The sequence below is a fragment of the Elgaria multicarinata genome, chromosome 15 (assembly GCF_023053635.1).
Source record: "Elgaria multicarinata webbii isolate HBS135686 ecotype San Diego chromosome 15, rElgMul1.1.pri, whole genome shotgun sequence".
NCBI lineage: Eukaryota > Metazoa > Chordata > Lepidosauria > Squamata > Anguidae > Elgaria > Elgaria multicarinata.
In genome coordinates this window covers 24,781,111-24,803,814 of record NC_086185.1, presented here as the reverse complement: position 1 = coordinate 24,803,814, position 22,704 = coordinate 24,781,111, and the positions used below count along the sequence as shown (strand labels likewise).

The 22,704-nt window shown below is 48.6% G+C and overlaps 1 protein-coding gene across 6 annotated transcripts in view; it reads left to right on the top strand.

The window, feature by feature from the left end:
• TAF1 (TATA-box binding protein associated factor 1) overlaps nucleotides 1-22,704 on the top strand; it is a 52,644-nt gene that overhangs the window by 14,611 nt on the left and 15,329 nt on the right. For 3 of the 6 annotated variants that reach the window (XM_063141997.1, XM_063141999.1, XM_063141995.1), the window contains exons 16-29: nucleotides 2,218-2,418; nucleotides 3,230-3,371; nucleotides 4,437-4,567; nucleotides 7,249-7,329; nucleotides 7,869-8,018; nucleotides 8,297-8,419; nucleotides 8,619-8,794; nucleotides 9,462-9,703; nucleotides 11,437-11,650; nucleotides 12,662-12,827; nucleotides 14,214-14,425; nucleotides 15,209-15,317; nucleotides 15,686-15,784; nucleotides 19,459-19,636. In XM_063141997.1, coding sequence (XP_062998067.1) covers nucleotides 2,218-2,418; nucleotides 3,230-3,371; nucleotides 4,437-4,567; nucleotides 7,249-7,329; nucleotides 7,869-8,018; nucleotides 8,297-8,419; nucleotides 8,619-8,794; nucleotides 9,462-9,703; nucleotides 11,437-11,650; nucleotides 12,662-12,827; nucleotides 14,214-14,425; nucleotides 15,209-15,317; nucleotides 15,686-15,784; nucleotides 19,459-19,636 — 2,224 coding nt within the window. The remainder of the gene's footprint in view (nucleotides 1-2,217; nucleotides 2,419-3,229; nucleotides 3,372-4,436; nucleotides 4,568-7,248; nucleotides 7,330-7,868; nucleotides 8,019-8,296; nucleotides 8,420-8,618; nucleotides 8,795-9,461; nucleotides 9,704-11,436; nucleotides 11,651-12,661; nucleotides 12,828-14,213; nucleotides 14,426-15,208; nucleotides 15,318-15,685; nucleotides 15,785-19,458; nucleotides 19,637-22,704) is intronic. The other 3 variants (XM_063142000.1, XM_063141996.1, XM_063141998.1) reach the window with 2 other exon arrangements.

Below are 22,704 nucleotides of genomic sequence, written 5' to 3'. Positions count from 1 at the left end.
CTCCTGGACCAGCGGTTGATGTGCTTATTGGGTTTGACTTGAGTCGCGTTCAAACGCTGCGCACTCCTCCGAGGGGCCACTCAATGCCGCAGGCTTACCCGTAGGCCTCTTCTGCCATGGGTGAAAACAAGACAGAGGCTTGTGGCACCTTCAGTAGGTTATGGCAGAAATTTTCATGGTCCAGAGTCTGTTTTGTCAGGTGCACGGCCTGCCGTGTGCGTTGAAAGGGTGTCTGGGAATGCTAATAGACAGTGGGACCAAGTAGCTGTAAAATGCTAGAGGCTCAGCCTTCGATATTTCTGCGTAAAGTCCAATCCATGCTTCATTTTGGCTTTGACCTTACTCCTCTTGGGTCAAGAGCGAGACAGAGGGGCAGCACTGTGCTTTCAAAGGAACTATGGTGCAGGGAAAAAAATGAGACGCCGGGATGGTTTGTATCCAGGGACCAGTTCAACGGTGGGTGTCCTAGCCAGTGAGGTTAAAATATGGTGGGGAGCCAGTTTGGTGTAGCGGTGAGAGTATTGGACCTGGACTCAGGGGATCCGGGTTCTAGTCTGTAATCGGCCATGAAGCTCACTGGGTGACTTTGGGCCAGTCACTGACTCTCAGCCTAGCCTACCACACAGAGTTGTTGTGAGGATGTAATAGAGAGGAGGGGCATCATGTGCGCTGCCTTGAGCTTCTTGGAGGAAAGGCGGGATGTAAATGTAACAAACAAGCAAATAGACAAATACATAAGGAAGGACCGAGGGGACAGGAGCAGGCAGAAGTGACATCGGGGCCTGCTCCTGCTGGACTCTTCCACCCCCCCCCCCCCACAGGGCAAACTGCCATCTTGGCCCTGTGGGGAAGAAGAAGGACCGAGGGGACAGGAGCAGGCAGAAGTAACATCGGGGCCTGCTCCTGCTGGACTCTTCCCCCCCCCCCCCCACAGGGCAAACTGCCATCTTGGCCCTGTGGGGAAGAAGAAGGACCGAGGGGACAGGAGCAGGCAGAAGTAACATCGGGGCCTGCTCCTACTGGACTCTTCCCCCCCCCCCCACAGGGCAAACTGCCATCTTGGCCCTGTGGGGAAGAAGAAGGACCGAGGGGACAGGAGCAGGCAGAAGTAACATCGGGGCCTGCTCCTACTGGACTCTTCCCCCCCCCCCCCACAGGGCAAACTGCCATCTTGGCCCTGTGGGGAAGAAGAAGGACCGAGGGGACAGGAGCAGGCAGAAGTAACATCGGGGCCTGCTCCTACTGGACTCTTCCCCCCCCCCCCCCCCAGGGCAAACTGCCATCTTGGCCCTGTGGGGAAGAAGAAGGACCGAGGGGACAGGAGCAGGCAGAAGTAACATCGGGGCCTGCTCCTACTGGACTCTTCCCCCCCCCCCCCACAGGGCAAACTGCCATCTTGGCCCTGTGGGGAAGAAGAAGGACCGAGGGGACAGGAGCAGGCAGAAGTAACATCGGGGCCTGCTCCTACTGGACTCTTCCCCCCCCCCCCCCCACAGGGCAAACTGCCATCTTGGCCCTGTGGGGAAGAAGAAGGACCGAGGGGACAGGAGCAGGCAGAAGTAACATCGGGGCCTGCTCCTACTGGACTCTTCCCCCCCCCCCCCCACAGGGCAAACTGCCATCTTGGCCCTGTGGGGAAGAAGAAGGACCGAGGGGACAGGAGCAGGCAGAAGTAACATCGGGGCCTGCTCCTGCTGGACTCTCTCTCTCTCTCTCTCTCTCTCTCTCTCTCTCTCTTCTCACTCCTCCCTCCCTCCCTCCTTGACTCCTTTTCCTTGTGTGTCATGTCTTTATTAGATTGTAAGCCTGAGGGCAGGGACTGTCTTTTTTGCTAAGTGTAAGCCGCTCCGAGAGCCTTTTTTGGCTGAGGAGCGGGGTATAAGTATGATAAATAAAATAATAAATAATAAAATAAATAATAATAAATACATAGTTCCAGAGCGAATTGGAAACAAACGCAAGCAAAGAACTAGGTTAATTTGCTTTCCATTTTTTCATCGCCTTGGGAGAGTGGCTTGCTCTGTGAGTTTTAGAGTCTGGTGTATAACTACCTGAAGGTTCCTGTGTGCCCTTCCTAGAGCCTGCTTTGTACCAACTGTCTCAGGTTTGACAGAGAACCCCGAGGCACGTGGAAAGACTAAAACTGGGCTGTAAGGACACACAGAGGCCTTTGTTTTTTGTGGTGCTTGACTGAGGCATCCCCTTCTCTTTGGTCAGGCATTTGAAAACAACCTCTTCCGGGCTCCGATCTACCTTCACAAGATGCCTGAAACAGACTTCCTGATTATCCGGACACGACAAGGTTATTATATCCGGGAGCTTGTGGACATCTTTGTCGTCGGACAGGAGTGTCCTCTCTTTGAAGTGCCTGGGCCCAACTCCAAACGGGCCAATACTCACATCCGAGACTTCCTGCAGGTTTGTTTTTGGGAGGTTTCACAAATTATGATCCGTACAGCAGGTTGGGGGGAAGGAAGGGAATTCTTTTTGGCAAACGAGCAAGTGAGTGTGACGCAGGGACATACGCTAGAGGGCATGCTGGTAAAAAATATGATGCGTTGGTTAGTGGGGTTAGCATGTGTGCTCTTATCTGAGGTCAAAACAAGACCCAATCCCCTCCAATCCCAGTTCAAATTGGCTGGCATCTCTTGAATCCTTGCCCTCTTCTATAGCTTGCGGCTTGGCTCCCTTTCTTGAGACTACTGAACTGACCTTTGAATTGTGTAAGCATGGGGTGCATGCTATAATGTGGAAGTTGTGGATTAATGCGTGGAGTGAGTATGGCATGGTGCATTGGGAGGCGGTGGGTTTTGCCTTCGGCTTAGGCTAGGGAAACCAAAAATGTGTGCACAAGAAAAGGGTATTTGGTTTCAGATCAAAGGGGCTGAAAACTCTATTTTCACAGTCACAAAGTTTATTTGCAATATTAGAGCACAGTACATAGAATAACAAAGAAGAACGATGTAGAAATACTGAAACTTTCTATGAAACTCTGCCATTTCCTGGACTGATTATATTAATCCTTTCATTGTGAGTCAGTAAAATAAAAAGCTTTAAAAAAACGGGGTTAGGGTCTTCTGCCCATGTGATTGTAGCTTGCTTGTGTTTTCTTTTTGGCAAGTAGTGATTTTTTGTGAACCACCCAGAGCGCTTCAGCTATTGGGCGGTATAGACATGCAGTAAATAAATAAATACATTTTCAGGCTGCTCCTTTGGCTTCCATTATTAGGTCTTCATATATCGCCTGTTCTGGAAGAGCAGAGACCGACCCCGTAGGATTCGCATGGAAGACATTAAGAAGGCGTTTCCATCCCACTCCGAGAGCAGCATCCGCAAGCGGCTGAAGCTCTGCGCAGACTTCAAGCGCACGGGTAGGCGGATGTTATCGTGCAACAGGGCCTTCTCGAGAGGCTCCAGCTTGTCGTCTTCCTGGGGAGGGACCAACATTCAATGGCAGAACACCTGCTTTGCATGCAGAAAATGCTTGCCAGCTCCTGCTAACAGTATCAGGTAACAGGTGATGGGAATCATGCCTCTTCTGTGTCTGAGGCCCTGCAGAGCCGCTGCCAGATACAGTAGGCAATAGTGGACTTAGATGGGCATATATCTGTCTTGGGATCAGGCAGTGCCTTGTATTCTGTGCCTCCAGGAAACTACTTTTACATAAATGCCTGCCTTTACCTTTAAAGGACACCTAAACAGCAGCCCTGTCCTCTCTCGGTTGCCCCTTGCACCTACTTCAAAGGAAAAGGGAAAGGAACCTCTCTGCAAGCACTTGAGTCATTACTGACTCCTAGAGGGAGGCCTGCTTTCGCTGACCTTTTCTTGGCAGACTGTGTAGCGGGGTGGTTCGCCATTGCCTTCCCCAGTCGCAGTTACCTTTCCCTCAGCTAGCTGGGTACTCATTTTACCGACCTCGGAAGGATGGAAGGCTGAGTCGACCTGAGCCGGCTGCCTGAGAACCAGCTTCCGCTGGGCTCGAACTCAGGCCGTGGGGAGAGTTTCGGCTGCAGTAACTGCCGCTTCCCACTCTGTGCCACACACGGCTCTACTTCAAAGGAGATAGATGTATATGTCCTGACGCAATATATAGCCATGTGCTGCGTTCTGTTTATCTGTATCCTGTAAGAAACAGCTGCTCACTGTGCGCGGTGAAACCTTTCAAAAACAGTTGAAAACTGAACTCCCTGAGTTTTTAAGAAACCGTTATTAGGAGACGGCATAGAAAAATGACAAGACCACATCGGGGCTAAAATACATCGCAGCGTTTCTAGTCTCTAAAGTCGATGGAGAACATTTTTTATGTGCCTCCATATATTTGATTATCCATTTCAGCCATGGATGCTGGAGTGCCGTTTGCTTGCTCTTCCTGTTCTTGGGAGGGAAGGAGGGCAGGCTCCCTAGCCGGGCTCAGTGAAGGCCGTTGTCTGTTTCAGGGATGGACTCCAACTGGTGGGTTCTAAAGCCAGATTTCCGCCTCCCAACTGAAGAGGAGATAAGAGCAATGGTGTCTCCAGAGCAGTGCTGCGCGTATTACAGCATGATCTCCGCCGAGCAGCGCTTGAAGGTGAGCCTCTGCCTTTTGTGGACTTTGTCGGTCTTTGCTTTTTTGCTTTGCCAGAAAATCCAGGACGCTGAGGCCGTCTCAATCCTGCCACCTCCCACCATGATGGGATGCAAAGTATTTGCATTTTTAATTCGTAGCGTGTTTGCATTTGTAATCTGGCTGTCTCTTAATATCAGTTAGATCAGTCCATGGGAAGAGATCAGGCTGTATCTTGAATTCTCCATCCAGTGGTTGTGTCCTTTAAGTGGGGCATGCATTAAGTCCGTCTCTGAAAAGGTTCCATCCTTTCTGAAATTCCCCATCTTTGTGATGGAATAAGAATTTATCCCCCACCCCCAATCTCTGTAGTGCACCAGTAGCATCGAAGCTGTGCCTCAGAGGCCACCGTGCTTTAGGATCAAAATCTTGGAAGCGAGCCGTCCAAGCTTAGACAGAACTCTTCTTCTGCCTAGGGATTCAGAGTTAAAATAAAGATAAAAATGGCCAGGCTGACTTGCACCCATCCAACTTGAGTGTGTGCTCTTGAAAGCAGCAGCAAGGCTGAAGGTCTTTATTTATTTATTTATTTATTTAAGGATTTTTATGCCGCCATTCAGCCAAAAACGGCTCTCATGGCGGCTTACAAAAGTATTTCTTGACAGTCCCTGCCCACAGGCTTACAATCTAAAAGACATGACACAAAAGGAAAGGGGATTGGGAGGGAGGAGGAGGAGGGGGAAAAGGAAAGCAAATTCAGGCACTACAATCTTAGTTGCAAAGTTCAGCAGTTAGTTGACAGTTGGCAGCAGGAGGGAGGGGGCTCTCAGCTGGAGCTGGAGCCAGGCACGATGGAGAGGTGCCTGGCTGCTGCTTCCTCCCTCACTGGTGGCCTCTGCAGAGACAGTTGGTAGCAGGAGGGAGGGGGCTCTCAGCTGGAGCTGGAGCCAGGCACGATGGAGAGGTGCCTGGCTGCTGCTTCCTCCCTCACTGGTGGCCTCTGCAGAGACAGTAGGTAGCAGGAGGGAGGGGGCTTTGAGCTGGAGCTGGACCCAGGCACGGTGGAGAGGTGCCTGGCTGCTGCTTCCTCCCTCACTGGTGGCCTCTGCAGAGACAGTTGGTAGCAGGAGGGAGGGGGCTCTCAGCTGGAGCTAGATGTCTTTGTCATCATGGGCGGAGAGGTGGGGAGCCCAGTCCATCCCTCCTTTTTGCATTGTGCTGGGCTGGTAATTTCCGGTACGGCTGTCACCAAATCTTGACTTTCAGAGTCGGGAGCAGCTCCTTGAATAGGGAAAGCAGCTTCATGAAACTGTTAGATCAATGTTCTTCACCCAGGGACGAGATCCAATCAGCCCTTAAGCACGACTCCACACTTCTAGCGACAGAGGGTTCAAAAGCGCTTTATTGATTAGTAATCAAGGCCTGGTCTCTGAAGGCGAGCAGTCGGACAGAGAATAGGGAATTCAGCACAGCGTTTGAAGCTTGAAAGGGGCAGTACCCAGTAGCAGCATGAGCCAATCAGAACGTAACACTGGAGCATAACTAATTTATGTTAAACAATCCCCTTTGCTCTACAGTAAGTTACAGAAAGCTAACTTTGACACCGAAGCACTGAAGCCTAGGTTATGTTTTCATTAGCTAAGACAGACACAAGGAGACATCCAAGGAGACGCTCTCACATACGTGACATTTCGCCTGCTGTATAATGGCTACTTCATAGCTTCCTTTAGAAAATGCAGGCACCTATGCTAACAAAACCGTCTTGGATGTTTCTAGGAGGATGTGGAAAAAGGAGAAAAAGCACCACTAAGCGGTACGAGAGAAGAGACTAACTCTGGTGCTGTGAAGGATAATAAATCTTAAATGGTATTATCGAAAAAATAAATTTGTAGTTAAAAAAGCTCAATGTTTCGGATACCAGGAACCTTCGTCAGGAGCTGGTAAGGAGTATTCGCTGTTGAAGCAGCATTTTGGATAGCAAACGCAGCTCTCGATGTGGACGCTCCACAGATAAAGTGTTTAACTTTGCTAGTAATGGCAATATTATTGTCCCCAACAGTGAATACTCCTTATCAGCTCCTGACGAAGGATCCTGGTATCCGAAACGTTGAGCTTTTTTAACTACAAATTTATTTCTTCAACAAGACCATTAAAGATTTATTATCCTTCATAGCACCAGAGTTAGTCTCTTCTCTCGTACTGTTTCTAGGAGGAAAAAAAAGGAGCTGAGAAGACTCAACAGCATGAGCTCTTTGGCACCCTTTGGTTTCTCAGTTTGCTGTTGGCAACTCTAGGGTGACTGGCATCCAGCAGATGGAAGGCCTTGGCCTGCTGTAGCCTGTGATGGGGAGAGGGTGGGGCCTCCTGAATATAAAGCTGGACAGGCATTTCCTTTCTATTTTTCCACATCCTGTGTGATAGTGAGAGCCATGGCTCAGTGTTAGAGCACAAGCTTGGCATGCAGAAGGTTCCCGGTTCGATCCCTCGCCTCTCCAGGTAGGTCTAGGAAACACTCTGGAGAGCCATTGCTGCCACAGTCAATGTGTCTATAATACTGGGCTAGAGGGATCAAGGGTTTGACTCAGTATAAGACCGCTTCCGGTGTTTCTATGAATCAGTCACACGTCTTTCTTTGTGCTGTTCGTGCCTGTGTATGAGTGTGTCCCAAGGGACTCTGAAAATCACTTATTTCTCTCTTCCCTCAGGACGCAGGTTATGGGGAGAAATCCTTTTTTGCCCCGGAAGAAGAAAACGAGGAGGACTTCCAGATGAAGATAGATGATGAGGTAGAACCAAGACTGCGCAGGGCAGGGATTTGGCACAAGGCAGACAGTAAATGTTCTTGGCCAGAACGTCAGATGTATTTGTTTATTTATTACGTTTCTATGCTGCCCAATAGCCGAAGCTTTCAGGGCGGTTTACAAAAGTTAAAACCGTAAAATACAACGGCGTGATCAAACACCGAACGTTTACAAGTTTAAAACGACACTATAAAACCGAAGTAAAAGCCAGCAGCAGTGGAAAGATCTAAAAGGCACTAGTGTAGTTTTTAAAACTGAAGGGCTAAAAGGCCTTCAGTTTTAAAAGACCACGATGTATTTGCCAGGCGAGCCTCTCTGGGGAGGGCATTCCACAACCAGGATGCCACCACTGAAAAGGCCCTCTCAGTAGCCATCTGGCTCGCTTCATTTGGCGGGTGCACTCGAGAGGAGGGCTTCTGAAGATGGTCTTATGGTCTGGGGGCAAGCATAGGAAGTGGTCCTTCGGGTAACCTGAAGGGCCTGTTCTTCCCCCCGAAGGGTGACCGCTTCTCTCTACTTCTTAGGTGCGCACGGCCCCCTGGAACACTACACGGGCCTTTATTGCAGCCATGAAGGGGAAATGTCTCCTGGAAGTGACTGGAGTGGCAGATCCAACCGGATGCGGAGAAGGATTCTCCTACGTGAAGATCCCAAACAAGCCAACGCAGCAGAAGGTAGGCGAATGGGCCAAGTCGGGAAGGCGAGGCAAGGGGCCAGGGCGGGAATAGTTGCTGGGCCATTGCTTCGGGGCCTGCTTCCTTCTCTTTACCCAATAGCAAGGAAAGGCGGTCAGGAGAGCCGTTCCCTCTAGGCCCCACGGGTTCCCTTCTCGGGGCTTGGGGAGGGTGGGAATGCCAGTAGACATGCTGCAGGGTTTCTCCTTGGGCTCTGTTCCGGGGCCTGGACGATAAGTGGATGCAACTGTGAAGAAAGACTCTTGTTCATCTTCAAGCAGGATGACAAGGAGCCACAACCCGTGAAGAAGACGGTGACCGGGACGGATGCGGATCTCCGGCGCCTGTCTCTCAAAAATGCCAAGCAGCTTCTGCGCAAGTTTGGAGTTCCAGAAGAGGAGGTGAGTGTGGAGAGGAGCTTTCTTTCTTTCCTTCCTTCCTTCTTTCCTTCCTTCCTTCCTTCCTTCCTTCCTTCCTTCCTTCTTTCCTTCTTTCCTTCCTTTCTTCTTTCCTTCTTTCCTTCTTTCCTTCCTTCCTTCCTTCTTTGCATTTGAGCCTCCTCAGCAGCTTCCTGCAGTCAGCCAATCTCTCCTTCCCCAGATCAAGAAGCTCTCCCGCTGGGAGGTGATTGACGTTGTGCGCACCATGTCCACGGAGCAGGCCCGCTCGGGTGAAGGCCCTATGAGCAAATTTGCCCGTGGGTCTCGCTTCTCCGTAGCAGAACACCAGGAGAGGTACAAAGAGGAGTGCCAGCGCATCTTTGATTTGCAAAACAAGTGAGTACTTGGCTAATGCTTCGGATGTGGGACCTTCAGCTGGCCTACTGCCTCCCCGTTCCCCTCAATGACCCTTCCTCGCTTAATTTTGGGCATGGCGGGTTTTTACTTGATCTGAATGTCTGAGCTTCCACTGCCCACTTCCCCTTGACTGTGCTCTCAACGATTCATCCGTATGCTGACTCAGGGCCTGGAGGAAGGTTGCCTTGATACCTTCTCCACAATTGTAGAATTCTTGTTTTGGAATGTAGTTTATCTTTTATTTGTAAGCCCCTTTGGAAGCTTTCATTAGAATAGCAGGGGAAAGTAAGTTGACTGAACTGAAGGTCTTAGCTGAGATAGCTCTTGGAAAGGGCCTGAATGGGGTGAATATTTCTTTCTTTGAAGTATTTATGCCCGACTTTTTCCAAACTGAAGCAGTCATGGTGGTCTTTTCCAAGAGCTTTGTAGAAAAAGGAGGAGCTAGGTTAGCAAGACTGTTATGTTCGTTAAAGAATAGTAGGGCCTGTACCTAGGAGACTTGGTAGGGCTCCATGTTTGTGACCTCTTGAAAGTGATTTTGGTGCTTGTGTCTGCTCCCTCCTCCTCCTCCTCCTCCTCCTCCTCCATATGGCTCAAAGCCTTTCTGTTGTAAGGGACTGACATTGATGCTGGCTTTCTGCTTCAGAGTCCTGGAATCCACAGAGATCTTATCCACAGACACCGACAGCAGTTCTGCCGAGGACAGCGACTTTGAGGAGATGGGGAAGAACATTGAGAACATGCTGCAGAACAAGAAGACCAGCTCCCAGCTGTCCCGGGAGAGGGAGGAGCAGGAGCGGAAAGAGCTGCAGAGGATGCTCATGGGGGAGGACAGCGGCAACGACAAGGAGAGGAGCAAGAAGGACAGGAGGGACAAGAAAGGACTCTGTGAGTGCTGGGCCGCGAGGGCAAAGTCCCCGGGGGGTGGGTGGGGGTGGCTCCAGCATCCGGCTACGTCTCATGCTAAAGGACATGAGAAGACCCCCCTGGAGAGCTCACCTAGTCCAACAGCCTGCTTCCCAGCGTGCTCAGCCAGATGCCCCTGGGAAGTCCACCAGCAGGGCACAATAGTGCTTGGTAGTCAGTAGCCTGCTGCTCCTGAACATGAAAAGAGCCCTGCTGGGTCAGACCAAGGATCCATCTAGTCATGCATTCTTCTTCTTCTTCTTCTTCTTCTTCTTCTTCTTCTTCTTCTTCTTCTTCTTCTTCTTCAGACCAAGGATCCATCTAGTCATGCATTCTTCTTCTTCTTCTTCTTCTTCTTCTTCTTCTTCTTCTTCTTCTTCTTCTTCTTCTTCTTCTTCTTCAGACCAAGGATCCATCTAGTCATGCATTCTTCTTCTTCTTCTTCTTCTTCTTCTTCTTCTTCTTCTTCTTCTTCTTCTTCTTCTTCTTCTTCTTCCTCCTCCTCCTCCTCCTCCTCCTCCTCCTCCTCCTCCTCCTCCTCCTCCTCTTCTTCTTCTTCTTCTTCTTCTTCTTCTTCTTCTTCCTCTTCCTCTTCCTCTTCCTCTTCTTCTTCTTCTTCTTCTTCTTCTTCTTCTTCTTCTTCTTCTTATATTTATTTGTATCCTGCCTTTTGCCCAATGCTGGGCCTCAAGGCGGCCTTACAAAGTTTAAAATATACATGGAGGGGGGGAAACAAAACCATAAACATTTAAAATACACAACAAAATTATAAGACATTAACATAGATGGAGGGGCAGACTATTCTCCAAAGGCCTGCTGGAACAAAAAAGTTTTAGCTTGCTTCCGAAAGCCCATCAAGGAGGGAGCCAGCCTAGCTTCCCCGGGAAGAGAGTTCCAGAGCACCGGAGCAGCCACCGAGAAGGCCCTCTCCCATGTTCCCACCAAGCGTGCCTGTGAAGAGGGTGGGACTGAAAGAAGGGCTTCTCCAGAAGATCTCAAAGCACGGGCAGGCTCATAAGGGAGAATACGGTCTTTCAAATAACCTGGACCTGAACCATATAGGGCTTATGCACATTATGCACTGTTTACACAGTGGCCAGCCAGAACTCGCCAGCAGGACAGGAGTGCAACAGCACCCTCCCACCCGTGTTCCCACAGCAACTGGTGTATAAAGGCTTAGTGAAGCCGGAGGCTCCACAGAGCCAGCATGGTTAATAGCTATTGATAGAAGTGGCGTAACTAGCAGAGAGGACTGGGTGAGTAGGAGGAAGAGAAATCCCATAATTTGAGGCTTACAAGTTGTTGTTGATTTGATTTGGTTACATTTATATGCCACCCCGTAGCTGAAGCTCTCTGGGCTGTTTACAGAGATTAAAACACGGAACATTAAAAACAAATACACAAAATTTAAAACCATACAAACAGATTACATACAATTGCGGAGAAAGGAGTACGGAGAGTGGAACAGAAGTGGCAGCGGGCACAAGAGGCTGGCAGACAGGTCTGCCCTGGGATGTTGCCATTGCCTAAATGGGTGCGTGGGATTCTTATGCCCTCCGAAACGCCCGGGGCCAAGGCCTGTCTCTGAACCTCACCCCATAGGATCTTGGGGACTTGGTGTTTCCGTTTTGCTTGGGGAGCTCACTCTGCTCTTCCGATTGGGAGGCCGTGGGATTGGTTCTCTCCTCAACAATGCAGCCACGTCTCTCTTGCAGCCTCCACCCCAGGCAACTTGGGCGGCTCCCACAAAGATGATGACACGGCCTCAGTGACCAGCCTCAATTCCTCTGCCACCGGTCGCCGCTTGAAAATCTACCGCACTTTTTGTGACGAGGATGGGAAGGAGTACGTGAGATGCGAGACGGTCCGCAAGCCCTCGGTCATTGATGCCTACAGCAGAATACGGACCACCAAGGATGATGAATTCATGTAAGAGCATTCTAGAAAGGCTACTTTAGGAACCTAGGAAGCTGCTTTATACGGAGTCAGACCCTTGGTCCATCTATCTCAGTATTGTCAACACTGACTGGCAGCAGTGGCTCTCCGGGGTTTCAGGCAGGGATTTTTCACTGAGCCTCAGGCCCTCCCTTTCCTTCACAGGCTGGGAAGGGTGGGACTCCCTTTACAAAAGACAAGGTGCAGAAGGCGGAAAAAGCAGAAAACAGTTGTATTTATAGATTTATTAAAAACACTGACAGTATATCCTTTCTTCACAAGGGAGACTGCATGCTTTTTTAAATTCACATCAAAAATGCAGTCGGGAGATAGCGGATGAGAAAATAAACAGCAAATGCAGGGAGTCAGGCAAAGTGAATTTGCGTCCAGTTCTGGGCTCCATAATTCAAGAAGGACGCAGACAAGCTGGAGCGTGTTCAGAGGAGGGCAACCAGGATGATCAGGGGTCTGGAAACAGCCGTATGAGGAGAGCCTGAAAGCACTGGGCATGTTTAGCCGGGAGAAGAGAGGATTGAGGGGAGACATGAGAGCACTCTTCAAATACTTAAAAGGTTGTCACACAGAGGAAGGCCAGGATCTCTTCTCGATCCTCCCAGAGTGCAGGACACGGAATAACAAGCTCAAGTTAAAGGAAGCCAGATTCCAGCTGGACATCAGGAAAAACTGTCTGACTGTTAGAGCAGTACGACAATGGAATCAGTTACCTAGGGAGGCAGTGGGCTCTCCCACACTAGAGGCCTCCAAGAGGCAGCTGGACAGCCCTCTGTCAGATATGCTTTAGGGTGGATTCCTGCATTGAGCAGGCGGTTGGACTCGATGGCCTTGTAGGCCCCTTCCAACTCTGCTATTCTGTGATTCTATGAATGAAACCAAGTCCTTTGGAAAGAAAAAAAAACTTTTTAATTTAGACTGGTATGTTATTAGGAAAGGCATTTTCAGTCCTGGCCAAGCTAAAGGCCTTGACGGGCGGCCTTTGTGTTCCAGCCGCAAGTTTGCCCTCTTCGATGAGCAGCATCGGGAGGAGATGCGCAAGGAGAGGCGCCGGATCCAGGAGCAGCTGAGACGGCTCAAGCGAAACCAAGAGAAGGAAAAACTGAAGGGTCCCCCGGAGAAGAAGCCCAAGAAGATGAAGGAGCGGCCGGACCTGAAGGTACCTGGGCACTCTGGGGAATTCTGGCTGCTTCTGCCATCTTCCTTCCTTCACAGATGACTCCACCCCCACCTCCCTTGAGTGCTATTTTTGTGCAGAAAGGGGGGGATATAAATTAATTTTTTAAAAGGAATGTGCATGTCTGGAGACATCTCAGGAGCCATGGTGTGTTTGGGAGCGCTCCTGAGTGGGGCTTTGATGCTTGAAGTCATTTCTCACCCCTTGAACTGCCCCCGCCCACTGGGCCCTCCATGGACCGGATGCTGTCTGTGGGCTTGGCCAGGCCTGCTGACGTCACCTCCCTGCCCATTTTGCCTTTCCCCATACCGAGAGCGTCTCTCCTCTCAGTCCAGACATTGCAGCAGGGATTCCTCTGGGAGTGAATGCAAGGAGGCTGTTCCAGACAGATGGGGATCCTCAATAGGTTGGATTAGGGCCACATGCCAAAGGTTCCCCTCCTTACAAGGACCGTGCTTAATTAGTGTTATTTGTTTAAACTGATTTTGCATAATCTGGGTTGCACTAATGCAGGATCCAGATTTTTTTCTTTTTTTCTTTTTAGTGTATACCTGGCCTTAAGCTATGTCTGGTCTGTTGGGATTCTGTCAACACTAGCTGTGCTTCTTTAAGCAAGAAAGGTCTGGCTAGGGGAAGAACCCCTTCCCTTCTGGTGCTCCTTGCAGTCGCCAGCACCTCTCTTCCAACGGCATTGCAGATGGTGCGATGGGATTGCCCCTCTGCACATCCGGGGCTGTTGTGTTTCTCAGAAAACTCCTGCTTTCGATGGGAGGCAAATTACTTGCTAAGTAATCTATAAAGCTTTTATTAAGCAACAAACGCCTACCTGAAGAGAGTCTAACCTCTTGGAAACGCCCCCCTAGGCAAAACTATGCAAACTAAGCAAGACAATTGTCCGCTCAAGAAGAATAGGAAGCCACTTCCCAAACACCCGTAACTTCAGAGAGCCTGGTGCGGAGGCTCTGGTGTAATCGAACCGACTTTCTCATGCCTTCCTTACGCCCCTGACCCTAGCATCAGCTAACTTGTTGGGATGCTCACCTCCGGAAGAAACCTCCCTTCCCACTGAGTGTGTAGGATTTGGCCTTGAGGAGATAAGCTCTGGAGAGGGCTGACTCCCAGCTGGGGCATCACCCATGAGAGCTTCTTCCCCCACTGGTACAGCCTGGCTGGTGTCTGGCACTGCGTCTTCTAGTTCTGAATCTGATTCTGATTGATTACCTAAAACATCTCCTCCCAAAACAGGGGCAGTAGGTGCATGACAGGAGGCGCATCTGCCTGACGGGCACCTTTTTGCCAGTGCGGGCAAAGACTTCCTTTTCCAAATGTGTCAACGATGGTCCTTCGCTCCTTTCTGTTTTGCTGCAGTTAAAGTGTGGTGCTTGCGGTGCCATCGGGCACATGAGGACCAACAAGTTCTGCCCCCTCTACTACCAAACCAATGCTCCGCCCTCCAACCCTGTGGCCATGACAGAGGAGCAGGAGGAGGAGCTGGAGAAGACGGTCATTCCCAATGATAATGAAGAGCTGATCAAAGTGGAGGGCACCAAGATTGTCCTGGGGAAGCAGCTAATTGAGAGGTGAGGAGTGGCATGGAGGTGCTCAGCACCCTCCCCACGGTTAGAAGTGCTGGGGTCCGGTCTGGGTTGAAATCCCATCTCAGCCACGAACTCACAAGTCAGCTTAGCTGAATCATGCTCTTCCAGCCTCATTGTTCCACCTGTAAAATGGAAGCCATGTTGACTTCCCTCTAAAATTATGTATATAAATTGTTCAATAGTCACCTTTCTACTGAAGTAGACGAATGATCAAATTAAACAATTACAGTACCAAAAACATACAATGGAACAGAAGTAGCCACATTGCATCAATAATCAGGATTGGGACTTAATCACTCCTGATACAATTAATCAGTAAAGTGGTGCACTCCATCAGTCAACAGCCTTGCTAAAAAGAAGAGCTTTCACGTTTTGCCTAAAGGTCATCAGGGGAGGTTTCTCATGGATTTGTTTGGCTGGGCTGTTCCAAAGCAGAGGTACCACCACCAAGAAAGCTCTGTCACTGGGGGGTGATTAATTCAATTAGGGGAATTGGCAGCGTCTTTGAATCTTAAGAGGGATGCAGCAGACCTCAATGGGGGCTGACTGGTGTTGGGCTTGCAGGGATCATGTGTATAAATTCAAGGGCACAATCTTTAGTTCATAGCTCTGTTTACCCCATTGACTATGAGGCAGCTCTAGTATAAATGGGATTTGCATTGTGCTACTTATGCTTGACCAGCCCCTTCCAGAGAGTAATCAGGCCCACTGGATGGAGAGGAGCTGGAAGCTGAAAGAGATCTCTCTCTGTCTGCTTGCTTGCAGTGCGGATGAAGTACGCCGGAAGTCCCTAGTCCTGAAGTTCCCAAAACAGCAGCTCCCACCAAAGAAGAAACGGCGTGTTGGAACCACGGTTCATTGTGACTACTTAAACGTGAGCCCTTGAGTCATTATAATTCTCCTCCCCATGACCCATCTTGGAGACAATTGCAGGGGATGTGCTATTGACCCAGGCCTTTAACATCTTTTAACCTTTTTAATATTATGTAATAAATTTTACTCTGTTTATTTATTAATTTACTCCCATGGGATTATTGGAAAGCTTTTTACGTTTGTGGTCAAATTTGCCCTGATTCTGCTCATGAAATCGAAGCAGTGGCCAGAAAGCGACCTCCTTGCTAAAGAGGAAAAGATGCAAGAGCAGAATTGGAAACCTGGAGTTGCTTGTTTTCAGGATATGCAAGGCCCACAAAGTGTGAACCTTAGAAATGTTGTAATATCCTGCTTCTCTATCTCTTCCAGCGACCTCACAAATCCATCCACCGCCGACGCACAGACCCCATGGTGACGCTGTCCTCCGTCCTGGAAGGCATTATCAACGAAATGCGAGATCTTCCCAACGTAAGAGCTTTTGAGCCTGCGGTGTTTGGTTGCAGTGTTCCGGGCCTGTATGATGTGATGGGGCGAGATGGTTTTATGCTGTCCCGATATCAGGAGCACTAGCTCCTTGAGGAATCCTTGACTTATCTCAGTGTTTGGAATTTGAAGGCAAACATCCCGCTGTAATTCTTTGAAGTGGGGAATGTTGCCTGCCTGCCCTTTACTTGACGCTCCCCACAAATGGGTTTACTTAGTATTTACTGCCTCAATTTGTGTGTGGGGACTCAGGGCAGGGTCCTTCTGATTGTCTTTTGAGTGGAGAGGAGGGAGCCACAGGGGAAACATCAGCCGTTCATGGAAGTATGGGCAGTTTGCCTCCTCCAGGAGCTGCCTCCCTGGACCCCTGAGAGAGGCCTACTTATGAGCAAGGAAAGGAGGCAGGAAATGAACAGGGCTGGAGAGCCACGTATAAAAGCCAGAGGAAGGGGGGAGCTCCGTGGTTCTCTCTGCTCCAAAGGAGAGTGTGCCAGGAGGAGAAGAATCAGGCTGGCAATAACTCCCCTTTCCTCTGGCCTAGGCCAAAGGGACTTGTATCTTGCCCTCCACCTCCTGTCTCACAGATGGCATCTGTAAAATGTTCCCCTTTTACAGGTGATCTATAGGGCCAAATTACAAGGGACTGCGTGGGAGGGGGAAGGAGAGTTTACTGCCCACCCCCCAGTCCTGATAAAAAAAAACCCAGGTGTTTGTGTTGGGCGGGAAGCTTTCATTGGTGCCATTGGGAACTTCCCTCCTGTGTGTGTGTGTGTGTGTGTGTGTTTATCGGGACACACACTCTCGTGTGACTCCCATGCAGTTCTAAGCCTCATCTCCCCCCCCCCCCCCGAGACTGCTATTTGCATTTCTAAAGGATCACATTTAGCATCACATACAGTTTGGCTCTGAGATGTGGGGGAAAGGTGTGCGCATTGCCCATGGGTGGCTAAGCTGCAGAACCACAGAGCAGCACACCCCTCTATTCCATGCGCTCATCTTGAGCTACAGGCATCACAGTCACTGCCCCCAAATGCTCGCTATCTGTCTAATGCAGCTTTCTCCAACCTGGTGCTCTCCAGATACATTGGACTACAGCTCCCATAAACCCCCAGCCAGCTATAATTACCAGGTTGGAGAAGTCTGGTTTAATGAAATTCACAAAGGTGTGCAAATTCACAAAGGGAGCGCTTATTAGCAAAAGTGGCTTTAAAAGGGGATTGGACTGATCCACGGAAGGAAGGTCTGTCAACGGCTATTAGCCACAATGGCTAAACAGAACCTCCATGCTCAGAGGCAATACTGGTTACTTCGGAGTGGTAGCAAGGGTGGTCTCTTGCCTTTATGCCTGACTTTTGGGCTTCCCAACAGCATCTAATTGGCCAGTTTAGGAAGCAGGTTGGTGGCCTATTTATATTTATTATTATTATTATTATTTATATAGCGCCATCAATGTACATGGTGCTGTACAGAGTAAAACAATAAAATAGCAAGACCCTGCCGCATAGGCTTACAATCTAATAAAATCATAATAAAACAATAAGGAGGGGAAGAGAATGCACCAAACAGGCACAGGGGAGAGTAAAACTAACAGTATAAAAGTCAGAACAAAATCAAGTTTTAAAAGCTTTAGGAAAAAGAAAAGTTTTTAGCTGAGCTTTAAAAGCTGCGATTGAACTTGTAATTCTCAAATGTTCTGGAAGAGCGTTCCAGGCGTAAGGGGCAGCAGAAGAAAATGGACGAAGCCGAGCAAGGGAAGTAGAGACCCTTGGGCAGGTGAGAAACATGGCATCAGAGGAGCGAAGAGCACGAGCGGGGCAATAGTGTGAGATGAGAGAGGAAAGATAGGAAGGAGCTAGACCGTGAAAAGCTTTGTAGGTCAACAGGAGAAGTTTATATTGGATTCTGAAGTGAATTGGAAGCCAATGAAGAGATTTCAGCAGTGGAGTTACATGGTCAGAGCGGCGAGCCAAGAAGATGATCTTAGCAGCAGAGTGGTGAACAGAAACCAACGAACTGATGTGAGAAGAAGGAAGGCCAGTGAGAAGAAGGTTGCAGTAGTCCAACCGAGAAATAACCAATGCATGAACAAGAGTCTTGGCAGAAGAGACAGACAAATTATTTCCATTTTTATCCACCTTTCTGCATATAGTTCCCAAGGTAGGCTAAGTGGGTCTACTGTAGTCTGACCCAGGAGGGCTGCTCTCATAGAATCATAGAATTGAGGAGCTGGAAGGGACCACATGGATCATCTAGTCCAACTCTCTGCAATGTGCAAGAAAACCAGTTCCACCCTCCATGGGCGGTGGCTGTCTAACCTCTTCTTAAAAATCTCCACAGATGGAGAACCCACGACCTCTGTAGGTAGACTGTTCCACTCTTGTAGGTAACTGTAATTTAGACCCATTATTTCAGGTCCTAATTCCTGTGGCCATGGAAAATAGTTCTTGGCCATCTTCCCTGTGGCACCCTTTTATGTACCCGAACACTGCTCACATGTCTCCCCCTCCGTCTCCTTTTCTACAGACTGAGCATCCCAAGTTCATTCAGCTCATCCTCATGGGGAAAACTAATGTTAAGAAGTAAGGGGTGGCATCGACAGGAAACCTGTCCAGGCTACTTGCGGGATCGCCTTCTCCCGTACAATCCGCCCCGCACACTCAGGTCCTCTGGGAAGAATTTACTCCAGCCAACAAAAACAAGGCTGACAACTATTACTCAGAGGACCTTTTCTTCTGCCGCTCCCAGTTTGTGGAATGGCTTGCCAGGAGAGATTCGTCAACTTAACAGTCTTCCGGAATTTAAGAAAGCCATAAAGACTGATCTCTTCCGGCAGGCCTACCCAGTTGAATTTTAAGATGCCTTCTTAATAATGTGCTGCTTTTAATAATGTATTAAAATGTTTTAATTAATTATATGTATTTTATGGTGTTTGCATTTGTGTTGTACCCCGCCTCGATCCAGAGGGAGGGGTGGGTAACAAATAAATTATTATTATTAACATCATCAATCATCACATAGAGGCTGCTTGCTTGAAGTGGCTTTGGTGGCTTGATGACTCATATGTCATTCATCTTGAAAGCAGCCCTGTGAGAAACCTTACAATTGTATCTTTTAATACACTCTTTTCCACCCCCAGTAGGGAAGTAAAGTTGAGGATTAGTGCTTGGTTCAAGGCTACCCATTGATTCTGAACTCGGTGCCTGTTTACCCTACCCTGTGCCTGTTTGCATTCTCTTTCCCTCCTTATTGTTTACTACAACTTTATTAGATTGTAAGCCTATGCGGCAGGATCTTGCTATTTACTGTGTATAATCTGTACAGCACCATGTACATTGATGGTGCTATATAAATAAATAAATAAATAAATAAATTATTATTATTAATAATAATAATAATAATAATAATAATAAAGATTTGGATCACTTGCAGTATAAATGGTGCCAAGATTAAGGAACTCTTTGCTGGTGATTTCTGTCCTTATTTGATTTTGCATGAGCGAAGACATTTTTGTATCAGGCAAACTTTAGAGCAGGGGACCCCATTTACACAGAGTCAGATTCTGAAGCGTTTTTTGGTTATATCCAGATTTTCATGAAATTGGTTTGGAACATCTTGAAGCAAGATGTTCGCTCATCTTTTCCTATTCCCCCCCTCTCCAGACATACCCCTTCCACCAGCCCGTTAATGGGAAGGTGGTCAAAGACTATTACAAGATCATCACGAAGCCAATGGACCTGCAGACCCTGCGCGAGAACGTCCGCAAACGCCTCTACCCGTCTCGCGAGGAGTTCCGAGAACAGCTGGAGCTGATTGTCAAGAACAGCGCAACGTACAACGGTATTTAAAATATTTATCTCCTGCCTCTCCCACGCGCCTCGTGTGCCGAATCCCAGCCTTACGAGGCGGTAGCGACAGCTGGGGCAGTGACCTGCTGTTCTTTCTGGGGACACGGGGGGAGGAAAGTGGCGAATGATGGCCTTAAAGCAGGGTTAGGCAACTGTTTGGGCCTGAGGGCATATTGGGCAATTTGAGAAACGGCCCTGGGCACCATCACAAAATGGCTGCCAGGGGAGGCGTGGCTAGTCAGAAAGGACAAGGCAGAGTTGGGATCTGAGCCCCAGCACGCTTCGACCTGCAGCCACCCATCATTTTTCTTTCCTACGAACATCTCTGAGCCTACTGAGCCCCAGAGGCATTCATGGGAAATGAAGATGGCTGCAGCTGGAAGCTCTCACTTTGCTTGGAAGCAATCCCAGCTGCCAGTAATAAAATGGGTTAATTAAAAGAAATGTGGGAGGGGTAGGATACCTTGCCGCTCATCAAGAAAGGCACCCAGGGGTGCAGGGCATAATACTGCCAACCATTGGTTTAAAGAGATCATTCATATCTATGCCTGATGCTCAGGATCTTCATTCTGATGTTACTTTGTCTTGAACTGACTTGGCTTGTGCTTTAAAGCCTCTGGTGCTTCTCTCATCGTCAGTGGGGTGGGGTGGGGTAAGGGCAGTCCGATTTATTTCCCTGACCACCTTTAAATATTTCTAACCCACCAGCAGATTCTCCTCCCTTAGTTTTCTGGTTTCCTCTTGTCTAATCGTGGCTGATTTCTTTTGACCGATACGAGAAAAACCAAAAGTAACCAGCTGCGTTTAGACAAGAGGAAAGCCGAAAACTAAGAGAGGAGAATTTTGCCATCTGGGCCTGCTGAAATCCCTTCCTCCCTTTTGCTTCAAGCCGCTTTCAACTAGCCAGATGCATCCTGGGACTGGGAGACCCAAAACAGAACTTCTTGCGTATCCAGCAAGGGTTGCAATACCTGCCCCTCCTGAATTTGTTCCTTGTTTTTCCTGGGGAGTTTGGTGTTCTTGTACCTGTTGTGGAGAAGCAGAATAGAACATTGCCTTGATTTTATTCATAGAATCATAGAATAGCAGAGTTGGAAGGGGCCTACAAGGCCATCGAGTCCAACTCCCTGCTCAATGCAGGAATCCACCCTAAAGCATCCCTGGCAGAGGATTGTCCAGCTGCCTCTTGAAGGCCTCTAGTGTGGGAGAGCCCACAACCTCCCTAGGTAACTGGTTCCACCGTTGCACTGCTCTAACAGTCAGGAAGTTTTTCCTGATGTCCAGCTGCAATCTGGCTTCCTTTAACTTGAGCCCGTTATTCCGTGTCCTGCACTCTGGGAGGATCGAGAAGAGATCCTGGCCCTCCTCTGTGTGACAACCTTTTAAGTATTTGACGAGTGCTACCATGTCTCCCCTCAATCTTCTCTTCTCCCGGCTAAACATGCCCAGTTCTTTCAGTCTCTCTTCATAGGGCTTTGTGTTTTAATCCATTTGTTTTATTATTATTTCAATCAAATTTTACCTATGATTTTAAGCCATCTTGAGTTCCATTTTTCTTTGTTAAAAATGGTGGAAAGGCAGGGCACAAATCAATAAATCAAATGAATAAATAGTTGTCTGCTGCTTAAACCACTGCTGTAAAATGGAGAGAGGGCATTCTCAGAGCCGCACTGCGTCTGGGAGTTAATTCTTCATGTCAGCAGGAAGGGGAGCTAACCTAACCATGAACCAATTACATAATTGGAACCTTTCTTTGAGCCAAGCACAGCCCTCAAGGCAGCTCTCAACAGAAAACCTTATTATTTTCATTATTTTAAAAATAATTTCCACTATTGCCGCTACTACAACATTAAAATAAACATGTAGATCACCACAAAAGTCAACAAAATCATGACTGAAATCGTGCCAGCTGCTCCCTGCTCCTGTTCTCACCTCCTGCACACAGACTGGTTTTTTTTTTAATCATCTTGCCTGATGGTTGCCTGATTTGGAGATCTTGAAAGCTTGCCCCTTTTTTGTGGCTTTTGAGTTGGCCTAATGATTATACTAATACAAATTTGGGAATAACAATATAGTTGGTGTTCAGACCCGCAAATAAAAGCCAGGATCTCTTCTCGGTCATCTCAGAGTGCAGGACACGGAATAATGGGCTCAAGTTACAGGAAACCAGATTCCGGCTGGACATCAGGAAAAACTTCCTGACAGTTAGAGCAGTACGACAATGGAACCAATTACTTAGGGAGGTTGTGGGCTCTCCCACACTAGAGGCATTCAAGAGGCAGCTGGACAACCATAAGAATGTAAGAACGTAAGAAGAGCCCTGCTGGATCAGACCAAGGCTCCATCTAGTCCGGTACTCTGTTCACACAGTGGCCAACAGCCATCGGCCAGGGACCAACCAGCAGGACATGGTGCAACAGCACCCTCCCACCCATGTTCCCCAGCAACTGGTGCACACAGGCTTACTGCCTCAAATACTGGAGATAGCACACAACCATCAGGGCTAGTAGCCATGGATAGCCTTCGCATCCAGGAATTTATCCAACCCCCTTTTAAAGCCATCCACATTGGTGGCCATCACTACATCTTGTGGTAGTGAGTTCCGTAATTTAACTATGTGCTGTGTGAAGAAGGACTTCCTTTTATTTGTCCTGGATCTCCCACCAATCAGCTTCATGGGATGACCCCATTGGGTTCTAGTATTTTGAGAGAGGGAGAAAAATGTCTCCATACCGTGCATAATTTTGTACGCCTCTATCATGTCTCCCCTTAGCCTCCTTTTTTCCAAGCTAAGCAATCCCAGTTGATGTAACCTTTCCTCATAGGGGAGATGCTCCAGCCCCTTAAAGCATTAAGAGATGCTTTAGGGTGGATTCCTGCATTGAGCAGGGGGTTGGACTCGATGGCCTTATAGGCGCCTTCTAACTCTACTATTCTGTGATTCTATGAAAGCCATCTATCAGCTGTGAATGCCCCTGTCATTTTTTTCCCCATTTTTATACCGCCCAATAGCCGAAGCTCTCTGGGCGGTTCACAAAAATTAAAACCATAATAAAACAA